Below are 21497 nucleotides of genomic sequence, written 5' to 3' on the forward strand. Positions count from 1 at the left end.
CACTTAAGAGCCCTAGTTTTCTCCGTCTTCTTTTATATCACTGCCCCTAAGGCATAAGGTAAGATCATAAGTAAACCAGAGGAGAGGGGGTGCATTTCCAAAATGATAAATATCTGTAATTTTATTTCCAATTTAGGTCTTCCAAGTTTACATTCACATAGACCCTTTCCATAGCAGAGTATAGTGGGTGGTTTCTTTTTGAACATTTAAGTGGAATCTGGCATTTTATAGGTAAGAGTAGAGAGTGTCTTTCTCTTTTTTCATAATTTGGCAATGTTCATTTTTAACAATCAATTTTTGGAGATGATTTATAAAACTAATTGTGAACCGTCTTCAGGAGCTCTTTATTTTCTACAACTATTCTTTTCAAACATAAAACAGGAATTCAGTATTAGTTCTGCTTATATTCTTGTATTAATTCTGCAGAAGTATTTTGTCAAAATCAGATAAAATATGATTGAAAATATACAGTTTGGTTTCTTTCTTCCCACTCAGGTCCTGCACCTTTCTTAATTTTCTCCCATGGAAATAGTATCTTTAGGATTGACCTGGAAGGAACTAATCATGAGCAATTGGTGGCAAATGCTGGCAATTCAGTGATCATGGATTTTTATTACAAAGAGGAAAGAATCTATTGGGTGGATTTAGAAAGAAAACTTTTGCAAAGAGTGTTTCTGAATGGGACAAGACAAGAGGTAAGGCACCATTTCTCATGGTATTTGAGGAATTTTTGTTTGGACAAATTTGATATCACAAATTCTTAACGTATAGATAAAAGAAAATTATGTGATAGTTCAAATGTGCCTGACATAGGTAGGTATATATTTAAGCCACATGTATGGTACCGTGCTATTGAACAAGCCCACTGACGTGGCACTGATATTCTGAAGGCTCCAAAAGGGGAAAGTGAGGATGTGAATGTAATTTTGAAAAATCTAAATTTATGAAGGGAGACTGCCATTTTATGGTTAAAACATTATTTACATAATTATTTTCTACCCCAGTGGAAACATTTTTGGTTGCTACACCTGGGGTGGTGTTACTGGCAGTCAATGTGTAAAGGCCAGGGATGCTGCTGAAAATCCTAAAAGGCACGAGGCAACCTCCACAAGAAAGATTCATCCGGCCCAAAATGTCAACAGTGCTGAGGTTGAGAAGCCTTGTTTTATCTGTATACAATCTCTGTCATGGGTTTGGGTATCTGACATTTAGAAAGGAAGATGCTTATTTTATTTTCTTTTTATTCTTTTTATGTTTGAAAAGTAAAGTAGATGACAGACTTCAAGTATTTTGCCAAAGTATATGCAAAAGAGCTTTGATCTTTCTTTTTATTTGGTAGAACCCTTAAATGAACCCCAGGAGTCTCAGCTCTTGGGAGATGATTAGAGAGATAGATGATGGCAGAAATTTTAAGCATTTACTCCCAGCACGAAGCGCCTACTGTTTTTTACCAAAGGTCTTCCCCTCCAATTATTCTTAAAAAGCCTCAGTCAGGTGCTAATCTGTTTGATGACGTCTAATACTTGCTAATTTCGCTTTTAACAAGGAAGATGAACTCATTATTGTCCAGCCATCTATAAATAGTTTCATCTGGTGTCTAAGAACCTGAAGAGTTTCTCCTGTCACAGAACAGGGGGGACAAGTCAAATAGTTTTGAATTTATGTTGTCATTAGGAGAGGATAACATTGGCCTGATGTCTAAAATTCCATCATTATGTAATCTACTTTGGGCCAAAACATCGCTTAAAGGGACAACTGCTGAAATGCAAATAACTTACCTGAGTGAGCTAATAAGTTAACATATTAGCAGTTGGTAAAATGCATCCACTAGATGAATTTGTATGAGATGTAGGAATAGCAGTGGCAGTGGTGTGCTGGTGTCTTTTTGCACAATCTCATGAGAGCGGATTGTACAATCTCTACCCAACTCTGTGTTCAGTAGTACCTTGAACTCTCAGATATTGGGGATATTTACACCACGAAAATCTTCAATGCTACAAATCAGGGCTTCTCCACCTTCCACTCCATCCCCCTCTGAGAGGGCTGGTTTACCTGCACAACAGTAGATTAGGAATTAACAGAGGTTTTTGTTTGCTTGTTTTTCGCCAAGGGAGCAGGGGAACACTGCTCAAGGGGCATACAAGAAGCCCTGCTATGTGGGTCCTAGCTTGAAGGACTGAGGATTTCTAGAAGGGAAGGGGCATGGTGAGGAGGAGAGGCCAGGAAAAAATGGGGGCTTCTACCACTAATGTGTCTCCTTCATAGCTCTATGCACAAACTCCAATCTTGCCAGAATTTGGCAGTTTGGCATTAGGTTTAGGTGAGAATCTGGAAATAATTTCCCCTAGCAAATGGAATTTAAAAACAATGCTTTCTTAAATAACCCATGTTTAACATCTAATTCTTCTGTTATAATTGAAATTATGACTATATTATGATTTATAAACTAATTTCAAACATCAAAACAATAGCACCATATCTGAGACTAGTATCATTTAAATAAATTTGGGAATGCATGAAAATGACAAGTACTAAAAGGAATAGACTTTCATATGTTACAATAAAAACAATTCTGTTGTGAAGGGGGAAATATTAATAACTTAATTTTGAAATTTGATTTTACAGAGAGTGTGCAATATAGAGAAAAATGTTTCAGGAATGGTAATTAATTGGATAAATGAAGAAGTTATTTGGTCAAATCAACAGGAAGGAATCATTACAGTGACAGATATGAAAGGAAACAATTCCCGTGTTCTCCTAAACGGCTTGAATTATCCTGCAAAAATAGCAGTTGATCCAGTAGACAGGTAAATTCTGTTGTTTTTAGACATTGAAATCTAGTTCAAAATCTGATGTAAATTCATAGAATCATACCATTTTGAACCCAAAGGGATCTGATTGCTCCCTGAGACTAAGGCTTTCTTTTATAGTAGACAACCATCATTTATTTTCAATAAGACAGTTGCCTGGGATGGAACCTCTGCAAACAGCATTCCCAACCACCGTGGTTTCCTGCTGTAGGAGCGTAACTCTCCTTCTAACTTCCAATTACATGAAATAGGTTCTACTGCTTGTCTCTCCACTTCCAACCTGTCATTCACAACAACCCTATCAAAGACCCATTTCCTTTTCTTTAGCTCTTCTACTTACTCTCCCTGCCTTCTGTCTCTTTGCTTTAGTTCATCTTAAATCCCACTGCTACATTAATTCCCAAAAACACAACTCTGCTAAAGTCACACTCCTGCTCTGATAACTTGCTAACTGCACATCTCGGCATTCAAAGACGCCAAACTTTCTTCAGTTATAACGTGACCTAGTTTCCTCACTTACTTTTTGCCATAGCCCAAGTGAACTGCTCACTCAGTACTTTTCAAACAGGCTGTCATTTGTTGTTGTTGTTGTTGTTATTTTTAGCCTCCACTCTCCCCTGGAAAGTCCTCCTTCTCCTTCATCTTTACCTATGAAAAATCTATGCATCCTTCAACATACGGCTCAGATTTGCTCTTCCCCTTAAGCCTTTCCTGTTTCCCAAGCGGATGCGAGTACCTCTCTATTGATACCCCACGTGCTTTGATCATTGTTATCTTTCTTTTGTCTCTGATGTCTTTGAATGTTATATTTTTATAGTTTTGTGTATTTATTTTCCCCTCTCCATCAGTTTGGAAGCTCTGTGAAGGCAGGGATTTCCTCATTTAGCTTCAATTCCTGCTCCTAAATGAGTGACCACAATAGGGCTGTTGAACTGAGTTTTTGTTCGAAATACTCAAACTGATCCAGGGTAGATAGCTGGGGGCTGCTGAAGCACTGAGAGAGGCGGCCACTTTAAGTGACTCTACATTCAGTTTTGCGTCTGTGAATGTGTCTGCCCTCAGGTTCATATTCTGGTCTTCAGAGGCGGCTGGCAGCATCCACAGAGCTGATCTTGATGGTGTGGAAGTGAAGATTCTATTAGAGACATCGGAGAAGATAACAGCTGTGTCGTTGGATGTGCTTGATAAACGGCTCTTTTGGATTCAGTACAATAGAGAAGAAAGCCATTCTCATGTTGGTTCCTGTGATTATGATGGAGGGTCTGTCTGTCTTAGCAAACATCTTACACAGTAAGTTTTACTTTTGGCATGAAATGAAACAATTGCCATTGGAAGTTTGTGTGATAAGTTAATTTCACTTTTGTCAGCTAAACTGGTGTGGTAGTTTTGGAATCCAAAAGACTTGAGTTCACATCCCAGATTTACCATTTATTAGAAGAGTGACTTGGGTAGGTCATATAACTTCACTTATTCTCAATTTTCTTTAAAGTGGGGATAATTTCTTGGAGTTACTGTGAGGATTGAGTGAATGCAAATAAAAATAATTAGTAGAGTAACTGGCATATAATAAGTTCTCCCTGTTGGTCATAGTGATTATTTTTAGAATAGTTATGTCTCATATGTCTTTTAGCTTTTACTTGATTTATCTCAGGAGCAACTGATTCTCCAGCTAGTGGCAAGAGGCAGATATTAAGTGAAAATTGACAAAACCAGAAATCCACTCTTATCCTGTACCTATTTTCTTCCCATTTATATGACCAGCAGAAGAACTGAAAGCCATGGAACTAAAAATTATATTCTGTTAGGTCAGATTTTATGGCTATGTAAGTAGAATTTTAAACTTAAAATATGTTTGTAAACCTAAACGAAAAATGAAAACTTAGATGACTAAAATTCAGACAAACTGAATTTTTCAGACAAACTGAAATGACATGAACTTTCATAAGTCAGTGCACAAAATGTGCCATTCTCTGTTTGTTTTTCTGTTGTTTTTAGGCACAATTTGTTTGCAATATCCCTTTTTGGTGACCGTATCTTCTATTCAGCATGGAAAAGGAAGACAATTTGGATAGCCAACAAATATACTGGGAAGGATATGGTTAAAATTAACCTCAATCCATCATCTGTACCACCTGGTGAAATTAAAGTGGTGCATCCCCTGGTACAGCCCCAGGCAAAGGGTGAAGCCTGGGAGTCTGGTGAGTCATATTTGACCTTGCACAAGGCCAGGCACGTAGTCCCCACTGGTCTGCTTGCTCAAGCCAGGCATTTAGGGGTCATTCTTGTTTTCTCTTACTGCCTCATCCCCAGTTTCCAGTCTATTGTAAAGTCCTTTCCATTGTACCTCCTAAATGTATGTTAAGTGTCTTTGGCTACCATCTTAGTTCAAACCACCAGCATTTCCTACCTGGCCTACTATAAGAGCCACTCAACTGGTCTTTCTATTTTCCCCTCTTGCCTTTAAATAATAAATCTGATTCAGTCATTCCCCTGCTTAAAATCCTTCAAAAGCTTTTCTTGGCATTTAGATTGAAATTTAACCTTTACCAGGCCTATCAAGATTTAACTAACCCAACCTAGTGCTCTATACCCCCTTTTCCAACACTGGGATCTAACACAAGTCTCCCTGGAGTTCCTTAAACATGCCAGCTCCTCCATGCCTTTAGCTTTTTGCATTCACTCTTCCCTCTACTTAGAATTCTTAAATGCCATGTTCTCAGATGGGCCATCTCTGATCATTCAAAGTAGCCTCTTTCACCTCCTGATTTTCTCTCAGTATACACTTCACTGAACTTATCACAAGATGTAATTACATATGAATTTGCTTTCTTTCTGAATTGTCTCTCCTATTTGATTATAAGCTACAGACAGGCAGGGATTATGTCCATTTAATTGTTTTTTAACCACATATGCAGTGATATTATTGATTGGTTGATAAATAAGTTTTAGACGATACGTGGTAGTAAAGTGAATGAATGAATAATTGACTGAGTCTAGTCAGTGTCCCAAATTTCCACTTTCATATGTAGTCTTCCTGGTTTGAATTCTTTAGCACATAATTGCTTTTTAAATAAGTTGCTCAATATGGCTTATCTACCATATACTTATAAATACACTAATATCTCACCTATATATAAAAGTTTAGTTCAAGAAGTTTTTAAAATGTATTTCATTTTATCCTCAGATAGCCCTCCGATTTGCAGAAGCAGATATGGAATTCTTTGTTTCCCCTATTCCTACCAGTTGTATGCCACTAGGGCTTGGTGATAATGTGGGAAATGTTAGCGATATGGGTCCCTGCCACAATGAGTATATAAATGTGTTCACACCTGCCCAAGGCACAGTTCCTGAAGGGAATTGAGGAGACTGAACAGGATGAGAGCCACGAGGCTGCCAAAGGGAAACTGGAGAGGAGGGGAATTGACTTCATAATTTCTTACACCCTTGGGCAGATCTACTTATAAACGTAGATAGAAACTCTAATTTAACTTGTGTAATGACTGTTTTCAATGCAAGTGATTAGGAACTGCAAAAAATAAATAAATTCAGGAACATGTAAGATTTAGATAAAGTTATACAGTAGGAAGGCCAAGATATGAAGCATTTGCTTGGATTAGTTATTTAAAATTGGATGTTCTTGAATTTACAAAGCGAGAGTGTGGGAAACATTTCAGCTGTGGGTTGTAGCACAGCATTAGATAGCGACAACATGGTGGCAACAATATAAAATAGGTTTACATGTTCCAAGCAAAAAAAGCAGTGAATCTGATATACTGCCAGACAGCTCTCATGGGAAATTTTGATTCAAGCTGTCTTCAAATATAATTCATTGCCCAAGAGGTGATGATTCACAACAAAATGATAACCAACAACTCTCTGAACAAGTAATTATTGGCTCTTATTCATAATAAGTATAGATAAGTCCATCATCATCATCTCCTTATTTTCATGGGCAATATCTAATTGGATCATCATGGTAACATTTTGAGGCAAGGGGGTCAAGAATCATTATACCCATTTCATAATTAAGAAATCTGAAGCATAGAGAAATCAAGTGACTTTTCTAACATTTCACAGCTTGTCAATGATGGATTTTGGAAACAGTTCCTGAATATCAGTCTCCCAGTTTAGTTTTTTATCTACCATAAGCACATTATCTCTTCAGATCCTTCCTAATTATCCAGTGGGAGTAGGTTAATGGAAAGTACGAAGGAAAGAAAAATATCTATAATGATTTGCTGAAGAAAAGCCTCACTATGGCAAATAATCAAATTTGATTGGGGAACTGCAGCCAACTGCAGAGATACAGGTAAACATGGATTCCAGAAGGCACCTGGCACTAGAGATGTTGACTCTAGTAATTGACTGAAGGATGGGCTCACATATACTCCTGGTGTAAAGGGCCTTTGATTTCAGATTGTTCTTTTCAGTCATACTGCACACACGGATTTTGATCATTTTCAAGAGCTTTGTTACTTTGGTCATCATTGATTAGATTTAAGTTGTTAGTGCCTTACAGAGCAGGAATTTTTCCCCTGGGGCTTAGGGCCTGTAAGTACCTTGATTTAATGTTAGATGAAAATATGCAATTGTTCTCCCTAGGCAGATGGTCTATAACTTTCATCAGGTTCTCGAAGTGCCTTGAACTTTACAGACATACGTCTATAGAAGCTAGTTTATCTTCTCCTGGGTGTCATACCTACAATTGCTCCTCTGGCAAGGTGGACAGTAGTACTTTGGGTTGCAAGGTATTTTGTAGTGAAACTACTTCAATCAGGAGATAACAGAAAAATCACATAACTTGTTTGATTTATTTTTGTTATAAGCATTCATACACATACCATTATCAATAAACCTATTTCTCCTTGCAAAGTACATGAACTATCACTTATCAAATCATGTTCTACAAAATACTAGTTCCTTGGAAAATAATGGATTTATGTAAAAGAAAAAAAGAAAAACTTTCAGGGTCAAATCATTTAGAGAGGCTGACTTAAATAATTTAAATGCATTGTTTTTTTTAACTCAAGTGATTTCTCAGAACCCTTCAAATGGTTGTGTCATCTTTAATCTCTTTGGTCTATGGACAATACAATTTGTGGCATTTTCCTATTTTATTTTCTATGAAGCAGCCCATGTGACTCCCAAACATATTTGCAACCCAGCTGTCTCTCTTGAGCTCTAGACCAATTAGAAGTAATAATAAAAAAAGATTCTGAGGCATACTGATTGTTCAGCAGCAAAGATCTGCTACAGTGTTAAGCTGCAGAGAAAATGGATTTAAAACACCAGAGATTTATTCATAACATACAAAGGGAGCTGGCCCCCAGTAAAGGCCAAGGGTGGAGCTGATAAAGGCAAAGTCATACAGTTCCACAAGGGAGACTGATGTGTTGGTTTGACAAGTGCTTGGCTTGTGAATTCAGATTGGTTGTTAGGATGGAGCTTGATGCAGCTGATCGCTAAGCCCCAGGCTGATGTAGTACAGACTGTTTCTCTGTCAGGCTGTTTTTCTGTTTCTGACCAGTTTCTTGAAGAGCTGTGCTCTGGTACTTCCTCTGGGCCTTGACCACTTGCTTTATGCTTCCTCCAGGCTCAGGGTCCTGCAGTGGACATATCTGAATGTGCAGCCTCAGGCTCAGAGAAAATTTCCTTATCAAGACCCATATATTTATTTGCTTTCTGGCCATTTCTACTTGGATTTCTTGCACATGCTTCAGGCATGAAGCAAACAGCTGACCTGTCACCTTTCACCTCCCCACCTCTCCACCTTCCCAAGTCTTCTCCCTGGTGTCTCTACCTCTGTGAGTGACATCATCACCAACCTGGTCTCCCAAAGTAGAAGTCTAGGAGTTGCCTGGTTCCCCTGGGTCTTTCTCACCCCACACTGTGAAATCAATCACCAAGTCCTGACAAGTCGTCTAACCACTTGTGCCTCCCCACATCTGGTTCTCCAACCCTAGTACTCCCCAGTTCCTATCCCTGCCTTCATCTAATGTGCTTCAGATGTATCCCAAACTTCCTTAGCCTGATGTCCCCCAGTACCTAGGGGACAGTTAATAAATAATAGTTGAAACAATGAATGAAGTCTTTGGGACTCTCTCCTACCTAACATCAATTATAAATAAGTTTTAAAGATATATAGTATTTAAGCACATGTTGCATTCCTGTCTAATAATAAAAATAGCCATATTTATATTTTTAGTATGCATGGAATTATCTGCTCTGGGTTTCACCTAGAGCATTTAATCTTCCCAACAATAATTTGTGTGATATTTAGTACCACTTCATAGATTAAAAAGTCTCAAGGCCACCCTGTGGTTTGCCTTGACACCAAATGCCTGCCGTGTGAAATGCCTTTTCATTACAGATTTGCCCTTTATCATTTTCTGTTTCCTTTTTTGCTAGTTTTCACATGCTTAGCTGTGGCCTCTCCTTATGTTCTTTTCCAAGGCTTTTTCTTGCCATTTGCTTGTTAAAGTAGATTACTTGTCCTGTAGAATTTTCCATATTCTGAAGTTTGCAGACTATATCCCCATAGTGTCATCTAATGTATTTCTCTACTTCTGTATTTCCTATAAACTGGTAGTCTAGAAGACTGATCAGATTCAGATTTTTTTTTTTTTTCATTAATACATTATAGGTGGTACTGGATGCTTCTAACTGCACAAAATCAGGAGAAACTTAAGGACTGGTTCTCATTCTTTTTGTGATGTTCAAGACCAATCAGTGGGTTCAGGTGTTGTCAGCTTGCTCCATTCATTGTAAAGTTTCCCATTGGCCTTCCACATAATGGTCTTAGAAGCTATTGATTATCATTGCATAGACACATTTTTTTCATTAGAGGTTCAAAGTGATGACATTCTATCGTTGCTTATGTGTTTATTACCTGGAATTCTTATATAAAGAAGAACTTTTCCAAATCAGCTATATGATTGCCCTGAGGTATAGTTTTATAGGAAAGGTAAATTAAATGTTTGATCCTTTTCTTTGATTTACCTGCTTTCTGAATAGAGGGTTGGTATTCCAGTATTCTCCAAAGGTGATCTTTTTTTAGCATCTTTATAAACTCATAGGTTTAATAAATATTTAACACGTTTCTATTCACTTAGGTTTTATTAATATGATACTCAGATCGTACCATCTTTTGCTAGGAGAAACCCTGGTTTGAGGCTCTTAGTTTGCATGGGGAAGAAGGCCAATTGGTTCACTTCAAGGGCTGTCTCCCAATAATTGACACTGGTGGTCTGGAATACTTTTCTGAGGTTCTGTCTGGGTTCAGCAAGAAAGCACATTGGAATCATGCAGCCCCTTCTGCCATCAGGAACTAGTGAATATGGGTGGGAGTGGTGGTATTGGGAGAAAAGGCACATGTCCCATGTATTTTCTGTCCTTACCTATGGGCTGGCCAAACTTATCAGAAGTGGGTATAAAACAAGAAAGAAATTGAACATGGGCCTAATGGCTGGTCTAAGAGTAAAAAACATTTTTTTTTTCTTTTCAGAGTCTGTTGGTTAGTTTATTTGCTGATTCTCAGAGAGGTTGAGATGTAGAAGGACACCAAGTAGATGAATTCCAGCTAGGTGTTATTATTATTATTATTATTACTACTACTGCTACTATTATTAGAGATTCCAATATCACAGAATGGTCATTCCTGTATTTCTGTCCTCCTATTTCTGTTAACAAAGAAGAATAAACTGCTATATTATACAGCTTGGGAAGTTTTCTAAGGAAGTTGAGGCAATCATTCATTCAGAGTAAGCACTAATGAGAAAGACAACAAATGAACAAAACTAGAAATATTACATTGGGTTTTTATACAAATATATAAAAATTATATTATCCTAGTAAATATATCTATTTAATATTTATACTAGATATCTATTTATATATATGCTTATAATCTATTTATATATATACTTTTATATAGTAAAGAAACAGGAAGACCTGGGCTTGAGCTCCATTCTTAGTCCCTAATACCTAGGTGAGCCTTGATGAGGCACTATTTCCTAATCTGTAAAACGGGAAATAATACTTGCTCTGCATATCGTGATGGCCTGTTGTGAAAATTAAACGTGATAATGTAAATGCTTTATAAAGTATTATTCAATTTTTTTATTGTTGCTTACTAGATATTCAGAGTACTGTTTAGTTATAGGAATGATTAATGGAAGGGACTAGAAAGGCTTTGTTGATGAGGGGAATCTTACACTGTATTCAAAGTAGAAAAAAGATGTGATCAGTGGAGAAAAGCAGGACATGGATCCCATGCACATAGCTTCAGAACTGGACCAGCGTAAAATCCATAGATGTACTTAGCTGTATTAAAGCTCACGAGGGCCTGTGTGTTCGAGTCAGGCAGTTTTTGAAGGATGCAGTTGGTGGTAGGTATTAAACCCCATGATTAGGAGCTTTAATTTGATCTCAGAGGTAATTAAGCCCCACTCCAGAGATCTGCCAGGGAGTGTTAATCTGAGATCAGCAGCAGCATTCTGAGCTCTAGCTTGGCCTATTTTGAAGTAGAGAACAGCAGAAGATTAGAGAGATTAAAACAAAAATATCACCCTCCTTCCTCTGTGTTATGCCACTTCCTAAAATGACCTTTTGGAAGTGTTCAGCACAACCATTCGGAGGAGAAGAGTGGCTCCTTTCCTGCCTCTGCTTATCATCGGAGAGTGATGTATATTGTCAACAAGTATCATTAAAACCATCGGCAGGATGGTGTAGTGGAAAGAGTACTGGGCTAGCACAATGTTACAGTCTGTTAAAGTTCAAACTCTAACATAGACGGGAAATTCAAGGGAAGACAGAAAAGGGAGTTAGATTGCTGGTTAGATTGCACGTGATCACAGGTTTTTGTGCATGTATTCACCATGTGTTTGTTGCATGCCTGCTTTGTACAGACCTCTACTAGGTACTCGTGGGACTGTAAATGTGAATAAGGTACATATATGCCTTATCCTCAGAAGCTTATCAATTAATGGGAAAAAGATTCATATACGTAATCACAATGGTGATAATTGTGAAGACGAAGATGATGATGGTGATGATAATAAGAATAGACTGAAGTCCAGGTGAGAGGTTATGAGGACCTAAACCAGCCTAGTGGTAGAAAGGTATGAAACACAAAAGGTAAATAACATTGGATTTTGGACAAAAGTTGACTATTTCCTGTATCCCAGGCATTAGTTGTTTTCTTCATTAGTCAATTGAAATCTCCATTCGCATACTATAAGCAGTTGTTAAGATTTGGGAATCTTTAGAGGTATGAACTTAAAGGTATTTACCACAAAACTTTAATTTGGTTTGGAACAATAGAACTTTTTTTTCTTAAGTGAGGGATCTCAGAGAATATGTACTTCAGTGCTTTTATTTCACAGATGAGGAAACTGAGGTCAAAGGCAGAACTGAGACAGAACTTGGTTTTCTTGATTTTTATGCCTGTTGTCATCCAACGCTGGTCTTGGAAAGACTTTTATTAGGGGTATTTACAGGAAGCATAACGCCTCAATTTGTTGTTTCCTCAAGGAAAAGGTAGCATTCTGGTGCTAATAAAAGTCAAGTCAGACCTTTCTGAATTGCTCTTGTTATTCACTTGTAAAGTTTAAAATAAATAAAGTTAAAAAGTACATGCTTTCTTTTTTTAGAAATTTGAAGTTGGTGCATTTTATCTCCAAGAAATGTTTCAAATTTTGTCATCCACTCTTAAATTTTGGGTCATTTTATTTCTACTATTCTTAATTAGATTTTTGACAGTTTAACTGAAGCATGTAGAAATGTGAAAAACAATGAACTGTAAGTGCATAATTGGCATAGAAACCATAAACAAAAAACCAAAAAAAAAACTTTTATCAATAAAAATCCCAAAGACTGTCCACTGTAAATCTTTACTGATTTAGTAGATAATATTGCAATTGCATTGAACACATCGGCAAGACTGATTTAGCATTTAGTCCTCTCAAGAGATCTGGAAAAAAAAAAAGTCCCAAATATCTAAGGAAATAATACAGACTAGCTAGAAAGAGATGTTTGAAACTAAGATGAAGGTGGGAAACAGGACGTTAGGCCAGTGTTTCTCAGAATGTGGTACAAAGACTTCTTGCATTAGAGTCACACTGGATTCTGTTAAAAATGTTTTTTAAAAATCCTGAGGCTTTCCCTTGATTTATAGAATCAAAATATCTAGAGGGTGACATGCTCTCCTGGTGATTCCTGGTGATCCTGGTGCATACATACTTGGTGTTGTTTTCAAGGGGGACAAGAATCTAACTGGATCTTACTGTTATTGGTCAAGAAAAGTGTTCAGTGACTTCAAATGGAAAGAAATGGGTAAAGTCATGAGGAGACATTTTATAAGTAGATAAGCAGATACCAGAGAACAAACCTACTTGGAGTCTCAGCCCTCTGACTGCTTTTCTCAGGCTCATGCTAGCAACTCTTCTGCCCACCACAGCACTGCTGCTGTTTTCAGCAGACCTTCACTCAGGTTTTGGCTCTTCTCCTTGAACACAGGCTCTGGATGAGACCAGCCGTGCCCAGGACTTCGGGGTCAATGACCCCAATCTTCTGCTCTAGTCTTCACCTCTTGCCAGAGCTCTTACCTCCGTACCTACCTGCGTCCTGGGCCTCTGTCCTCCAGCTCAAGCTCATATGTATTCCCCATAGCATCTTACAAAGGTCCTACCATTGTTATAACTGGCAAAAATTAAGAAGGAGCAAAAGGGACAAAAATCTTAACTTACTTTAAAGGGACATACATGTTACTAGGTTAGCCCTGACTCTGGGTCTGAAAATTGAAGGCACAAAGTTGGCCATTTGTTGGTGAGTATATTTGACTAATTTAACCCAAGCATCCACTTCATTGAGCAGATTTACTATTTACCCTGGAATATTTGTAACACATGGAATGCTGGCAACCGTAAACTCAGAAATTGAGGATAAGACATATGGCAATGGTATATATTAAGTCTCCAAGATGTTCTTTAAATAATGATACTAAAAATAGCTAAATATTACATAGATCTGACCTATAAATATTATAGTTAAGAAAAAATGTTCTTCAGTTTGGGCCTTTTTGAGTTCTTCAACAGATAATTCATTTTCAGAATTTTTGTTTATGTACTTAATATTATTAGTAGTAGTATTATTTTTTTTTTTTGTTAAAAGTATATCAGAATGTCAAAGCTAATATGTTACGCTTAGTGTTTGGAACCCAAGAAATGACTACTCCAGTCAATTAGGATGTCCTATTCTGAGAGCTAATGTAGGAGTAATACAATTGGAGAAATAAATGGGCTTTGGAAAGCTGAGGAATATGGGCTAACACTGTCTGCCTCTAGAGGGTTGCCACTACCGTGAAACCTCTACTGACACCACAGGGTGATTAGATTTCTTAATCTAATCAAAACAAGTCTCCTCTCCAAATAAACCCTCTTCTCTTTTAGATCAGAGATTTTGCAAATCAAGGAAAGGAAGCTGCAGAAGCAGTGTCTGTGGGCAAGACCCCAAGTCCCATCTGTGCACTTGTGCCGAGGGATTTACTTTAAGCCAAGACGGGCAGTACTGTGAAGGTAACGTGGGATCAGGGTCTGACGTGGAAGTCCACCTGAGCCAGTGGCTCGTCGTTCCATGGGGCCCTCTGGAGCCTCAGTGTGAAAACAATTTCAAGTTCCACTTTGTTTTTCCTTCCAGAAAAACCATTTTAGTTTGTTCTTCTGTTTTTAAAACCTTTATAATCCTATAATCCCTCCAGGTTTTCTTTATTTCTTGTGTTCCCAGATCAGACACTCTCAAAGGCAGCTCAGGGGTTGATAGAAGGCAGGGATTTCTGAGTGGACTCCACAGACCTCTGTGGGTTTTATTGTGTGCACAAGTTCAGTATAAGCAGATTTCTCAGGGGAGTGATTCCATAGTTATCATAAGATTCTCAAAGGGTATATTACCCTACTTCCCATCCCTTAAAATTCTACTGGGAATCTTGAGAAACTGAACCGGGGCTGGCTTTCCAGGGCTCCTCCTGTTTTGAGATTCCACGCCCAATTTAATGAATCCAGCAGAAATTCTTTGTCCTTTCTTCTGGGAGTTTCAATGATTTGATGATGAAAAGAATCCAGTTGCTGAAAGCACACATTCAGTGAAATTAATTGGGGAGGCAGTGGAGAGGGACACCTCAGGGAAATGTAGCATCTGCCCTGTTAATTATAGTCACTTGCTTATATGGGGACTAGTGGGCAAAAGCTGTAGCCTAGAAACGCTGAACTGGAAGCCTGGTGCTTCAGCCAGAGTGGATCAGGGTTAATGAAGAGCAGGGAATGCCTTATCCTGTGAAGAACCTTCAAGAATCCCTGATTTAAATGGAATGCTGTATCTTTTTGGGGAAATAGTACTACCTTTTTCCAGGAGTCATTCTAGTATGTAAATCTATATTTGAAAGTATAGACCATGAAGAATAAAAATGGCTTCCATGATAATTGAGCTGACTTCTCTTACTTTTTGCAGTCTTTTCATGATCAGCATACCCAACTTTGAGATATCCTACTTTGTGCTGACTTATTAATGATAACATCATTTCTTTTCAAAAATAACCATGGGACTGTGTTTGGCTCTTGTCATTGTGTAGATGTCAATGAATGTGCCTTTTGGAATCATGGCTGTACTCTTGGGTGTGAAAACACCCCCGGATCCTATTACTGCACATGCCCTGTAGGATTTGTTCTGCTTCCAGATGGGAAACGATGCCATGGTAAGTCACAGCAGCAAATATTTACTGCTCTGTTCTCCTTCATTTTCGGTGGTGTTTCTAAGGTGATACGATCTGGGTTGGTGATTCTCAGTCAGCAGTGTGGATTCAGATCACCTGGAGTTTTATTTTATTTTGTTTTTAAAATATTGATGACTGGACTCTACCCAAGTCTATTAAATCAGAACCTCCAGGGTTGAGAAACTAACATGTAGATATATTTTTTCCTATTTCTTCATCCATGTATATTTCATTGTATGTCTCTAAAAGATAAACATTTGAAAAAACATAATTATGATACATTTATTATATATAAAAAATTTACAACTCCTTACTGTCATCTAATATCCAGTTTTCAGACATAGCCTGAATACCACTATCGCACCTAAAAAATGCGCAAGTCCTTAATATCAAATAGCCAATCAGTTTTCAAATTTCTCCTATTATCTTAAAAAGTTTTTTCAAAACAGTTGATTGTTTGAATAACTATCCAAACAAGTTCCACATGTTATATTAGATTGATATCTATTGATCTCTCTCTCTCTTTTATTCTAAATATCCCTTCTCCTCTTTTATTCCCCCTTGCGAAGTTTCTCACATTCTGGGTTTTGCTGATGGCTGCTTTGATGTCATATTCTTCTATCCCGTAGTTCCTGGAAACTTGTAGTAAGATCAAAAGTCTTGAACAAATTAGGCTTTGACATTTTTCGCAAGAATACTTAGGTGTGTTTATACTTTCATCAGGAGATACATGATGTCTAGTTGTTTCTCTTTCTGTCTTGCTGAGATTGGTTAGTGTGCTCATTCATCTATTATCAAGTTCCCTAAGAGTTTTTCAATGAATGGTTTTAGCAGGAAATTAACAATCATTTCCTAGGTCCATTATTTCATTCAGGCTTTCAAACTGGTGATATTCTAGTTCTATTTTTTCTTTTAAATTATTAACTGGAATAACTTCATAAGGATAACTTTCTCTCATCAACTATTTGGCTACATCAAGATACGATTCTCCTAATAAAGGGCAGGATAAATACTGGGTTTTTATCCATTTATTTACTTATGTTTAGAGTAATTGGTTGATTCCTTAACACCTTCCAAAGGTGACCAATGAATTCTTTTTTTAAGTATTATTATGAACTCATGGATTTTTAAACATCTGTGGTAGGCTTCAACCCATTACAGTTGTTATCCTTACTCATGTACATATTGTCTCTTCTTTGACCAGTGGCATCCTCTTCAAATTTGTTCCTGGCAGTAGGAGTCTTATCTTGTACATTTCATATTTTAGACCTGGAATCAGCAATTTCTCAAGGAGCACTAGTTCCTTTAAATGAGAAATGGTTTGAGAATGAAAATCTGCCACAGAGTTAGTCATTTTTTCTAGGCTTTCCTGGCATCAGAGCTAGGAATATATTTTTTTAAAAAAAGAAAATACATTATGAGTTCATACAGATATTCCCAATTCAAATTTAGGATTACAGGGCTTTCACTTAATTTTTAAATGTTTATATTTGTAATCTCTCTTCTCTTACAACAAAAATCTTGGTTTCTAAGTCCACAAATGTAATTACTTATTTGCTTTATCCTGCTGTATATTTTTAATAGTTTCAGAATAACTCCACCAGTATTGCAAGATTCATTTTTTTTTCTGCACTTCCTTTGCCTTTAAGATGTATATTGTTGTAAATATAGAGTCACACTTCAATTCTTCTCTGTGCGGCTATGTCACTGATTTGACACACAGTCAGGTCCATTTGTTCCATTCTACATTTAATTTTTAAGGATTATTTTCTAAAATTTTGATTTTTAAAAAAGTATGTAAAACAGCATTACCGAGTTCCAAAATGAAATTTACAAAACAAGTTATCTTCAGAGAAGTCAATGTATGCCAGTCCCTTCTACCCAATTTCCTCCCTCCACCATAAGGAGCAATTTTATTTTATGGTTTATTCTCTATTTTTAAAATATATGCATATGTTTATATATTCCTATCTTCATGTTATAAAGTATTTTTTCCTCTTAACAATATATTCAGGAGATCTCTCCACAGCAAACTATAGAAATTTCTCATTCTTTATTACAGCTACATATCACTCCATTGTAGATGCACCAGAATTTATTCAATCAGTCCCTTTATGATGGTCATTTGAGTATTACAAGTCTTTTCTATTAAAAACATTGTGAAGATGAATAGCCTTGTGCATAGATGTGTTCATTGTTCATATTTGTGTGAGTACACACAAACACACACACATTTATATATGTATTTTGCCAGTTTATCTTTGGGATAGATTCCTATAAGTGGGCTGGGTTAAAGGATAAATGCATATATGATTGTTCTAATATTGCTCAATTCCCGTCCATCGAGATTACATACATTGTTTGCACTCCCACAAGCAATATAAGAAAGAACATTCTTCCCCATAGTCTTGCCAGCAGATTATGTAGTTCAACTTTTGGATACCTACCAATCTGATAGGTGAGATATGGTGTCTCAAGGTAGTATTAGTTCCAATATGTGCATATTAAAAAGTTCCATAGGTGATTCCAGTGTACAGACTTTTGTACAATTGACTATTCTGGCCACATTCAATGCACTTGAAGTTTGACCCTTGGCCTGGTAAGGCTGTCTATCCATTTGCTTTTTAAAACCTTACCTTTCAGGTTTTTGGTTTGTCTAAAACCCTTGTTCAAAACTATTTTGCCAGCCATACGTGTTGGAGAGTATCTTTTAATGATGGGTAAAAACATTTCTTTGGTTTCCCAACTTGTATTACCCCTCTTAGCAATAGCTTCTGGCATATCATGGTATCTTTTATTCTATGCACACAACCACCCAAGGTTATTGTTAAATTATGAGCACACATTTAAGTTTGGGGACCTTGTTCTGGAAACCACTCTGGGAATCTTATCCTGCCAATTGATGCTCAATAAGGCTCTTTGCTGGAGTTGTTGTAACTACTTGAAGAGTGAAATCTGATGTCTGTGATAAATTCTGATCTCACAAGAATTTAGTTAGCATCACCACAATCTAGATATTCCGTTCTTGCTGATATTCTGTTACCCTCTGTCAGACTTTCAAATAATGAATTTTAATTTGCTAATTCTTTGTTGTTTATAATAATATCCGGACAGTATTGTTTCTTATATTGCTTACACTTTCATATTCTTTTATGAAAATCTTGAACTTCCCCTGGTAGAGGCTAATAGCACACTTGTTTTTCTTCAAGTTTATTATAACTCCATACCAATGATGAAAAACAGTCATCCATATATAAGCATTTCTGGAAAACACAATCAGTTGCATTTGATGATGCTTGTCTTGTTACAATAAAAGAGTTTTCATATATCTCAAAACATGTTCAGATACTTTCTTATAAATTTTTTATCGAGTCTACCAACATGGCTAAGTATAAATAAATGTTGAAAATCATGTATGTTATCTGAGATTGTTTCACAGGTGATGGAGAATAGATCAGTCTGGGCGTTGCCTGTGCTTATGAAAGTAGGCACAACTAAAGGGATGGATGGTATTGAAATTTCTTGGAGAAGTTTAACCCACACAATAGCTGCTATGGAGCAGTTCTGTCCATAATGCTAAGTACTTTGGAAATTAACATGTATTAGTCCATAGCTTTCATTAGTTGTTCAAAAGAGCCCATAATCTTAAAAAAAAAAATCTAAGAGCTAGTGTTAATGACAAAAATTAGAGAAGATATATTATGAAGTCACCCTCCTGAAGAAACTGTAAGTATTTGATTCAGTGTCCCTAATCTATATAAAAGCTATGAAAATAATGGAAATATTTCAACAAGGTAAACAGAACTGTTAAAAAAAATCAGTCTATGGTTCTCTGTTTAGGAGAGAGAAAAAACAGTCACATTTTTGACATTTGTAAAACTCCTAATATTATAAATTTACATATAATTATATATTATGAACACATAATTTCATCCTTGTAATATTTTCTAAAATTCTATTTATTCTATAAAGTTTGTCCTGATAGCTCCTAGATTTCTCTTTTAAGTTTTCTATGAATTACTTCAGTCACCTCTTCACCTACTCTCTTTGCTTGTCCATGGAACTTGCCCCTCTCCGTCTTATTCCCCATTGTTGGCCTGTTGGCAAATATACTAAAATGTGTGATGTTAATATGTTTTAGGGCCAACTATTTACCCAGCATGTCACATATAATATCACTTGACTTTCAAAACTTCTAGAACTTTTATGGTACATATTTTGCATATTAATCTTTTGTTTCCTTGGAGTTTATTATTTTGATATATGGTTTAAGGTAGATATTTAACTTTTTCCCTAAATCATTATCCAGTGATTTCTCTACCATTTATTGGCTGATCTTTCACATTTAGTGATTTGAAATTATATCTTTATCATACACTATGTTTTTAGGTATACTTGTCCTTTTTAAAATGAACTTTCTATTCTATTCTATTATCTTCTCTGTTTATTCCTGTACCCATTCCCTCCTGTTTTATTTATTGTATTTTTTATGATATATTTTGATATTTGTTAAGAACCTTTCATTTCTCTTCCCATACCTGACTACACTCACACAATGTTCTTAGTTTTCTTACACACATAATTTATTTTCCAGATGAACTTGAGAACAGTTTGACCAAGTTCCATTTAAAATGTCTTGGAATTCTGATCATAATAGCCTTGAAAATATTATTTGAACATAAAAGAAACTTAGAGATAACAAGAGTCATTTTCTAAAACCAGACACTAATTTTTTTAGATACGAAATTTTCTCTTTATTTTTTTATGTCCATTACCTCAACATTTCATCAATGTTCAGTCTTAGTGTACTCATTTCATTATGGCATTTGTTTTATTGCCAACCTATTTTAATAAATTTCCACCAACCTGATTTAATTCTAATTCTGAACTTATTCTTCATTAATTAGAATTAGTTTCCTGCCCGAACAATGTGTCTGAATGCAGCCATGGCTGTGTTCTGACATCAGATGGCGGCCCCATATGTTTCTGTCCTGAAGGCTCAGTGCTTGAGGCAGATGAAAAAACCTGTAGTGGTAAGTTTACTTACATTTTATTTGTTTTAAAACACTCATTTGAAAAGTGACACCTAAGAATAGATCTTATTGTCAAAGGAGAATAGATTTTCCAACAAGACAAATTCAAAGATAATTTATGCAACAGATTAACACAGATTTAAAACAGGGTTTTGTTTTTGTTTTAATTTGTTTGGTTTTGAGGCAGCACAGTATAGTGGTTATGAGCAAGGGCTTCAGAGTTAGAGAGCCCTGTGGAATCATTACCAGTTACAAGCCATGTTACTTTGCCCCAGTAATTTGACCTCTGTCGGTCTCAGTTTATTCATCTGTAAAGGCTAATGGTACCTGTGTCCTCGATTTGTAGCCAGCATTAAATGAGATGGCAGATGCAGGTGCTTTAGCTCGCTTCTGGCACCTAATAAGTACTTAATCAAGTCCCCTCTTTACCGAGACTTAAGCATATGGGAGGCTGGATGTAAGTCACAATTAGCAGAAGAATTATGTGTGACTTTCTTTCTTTCTTTCTTTTTTTAAATAAAGAAAGCAAGAAAGAGAAGTCAAATGGTCAAAAGTGTGAGGGAGAAAAAAAGTATTACTCACTAGAGAGAGGTAGACCAGCTGCCAAACTCACAAAACTGTATTTCTTATTCCAGCCAGCTGCCTGTATACATGTTCTCGAACTCAGTGATAGAATACAAGGGCAAGGTCCACTGCGATGTGAAGGGTTAACATTCAAGATTTTGGGTCACAGTACAGTGGGATATAGGGACATTTTCCTCCTAATCTGTGAAAAAAAAATCAACATTGCAACATAATGAATGATTGGGGAAATGGTTTTAAAAATCTACATATGCTTGGTTCACCTCAGTATTTGGATAGATAACATGTTTTTGAATGAAGAGCATCATT

General features: G+C 36.6%; 1 protein-coding gene across 1 annotated transcript in view; it reads left to right on the forward strand.

Moving 5' to 3' along the window:
* EGF (epidermal growth factor) overlaps window positions 1-21497 on the forward strand; it is a 93740-nt gene that overhangs the window by 21206 nt on the left and 51037 nt on the right. The window contains exons 2-8 of the mRNA XM_037830461.1: window positions 496-695; window positions 2626-2807; window positions 3873-4100; window positions 4806-5008; window positions 14258-14383; window positions 15433-15555; window positions 20481-20606. Of these exons, the coding sequence (XP_037686389.1) occupies window positions 496-695; window positions 2626-2807; window positions 3873-4100; window positions 4806-5008; window positions 14258-14383; window positions 15433-15555; window positions 20481-20606 (1188 nt within the window). The remainder of the gene's footprint in view (window positions 1-495; window positions 696-2625; window positions 2808-3872; window positions 4101-4805; window positions 5009-14257; window positions 14384-15432; window positions 15556-20480; window positions 20607-21497) is intronic.

The sequence above is a fragment of the Choloepus didactylus genome, chromosome 3, assembly GCF_015220235.1.
Source record: "Choloepus didactylus isolate mChoDid1 chromosome 3, mChoDid1.pri, whole genome shotgun sequence".
Lineage (NCBI taxonomy): Eukaryota > Metazoa > Chordata > Mammalia > Pilosa > Megalonychidae > Choloepus > Choloepus didactylus.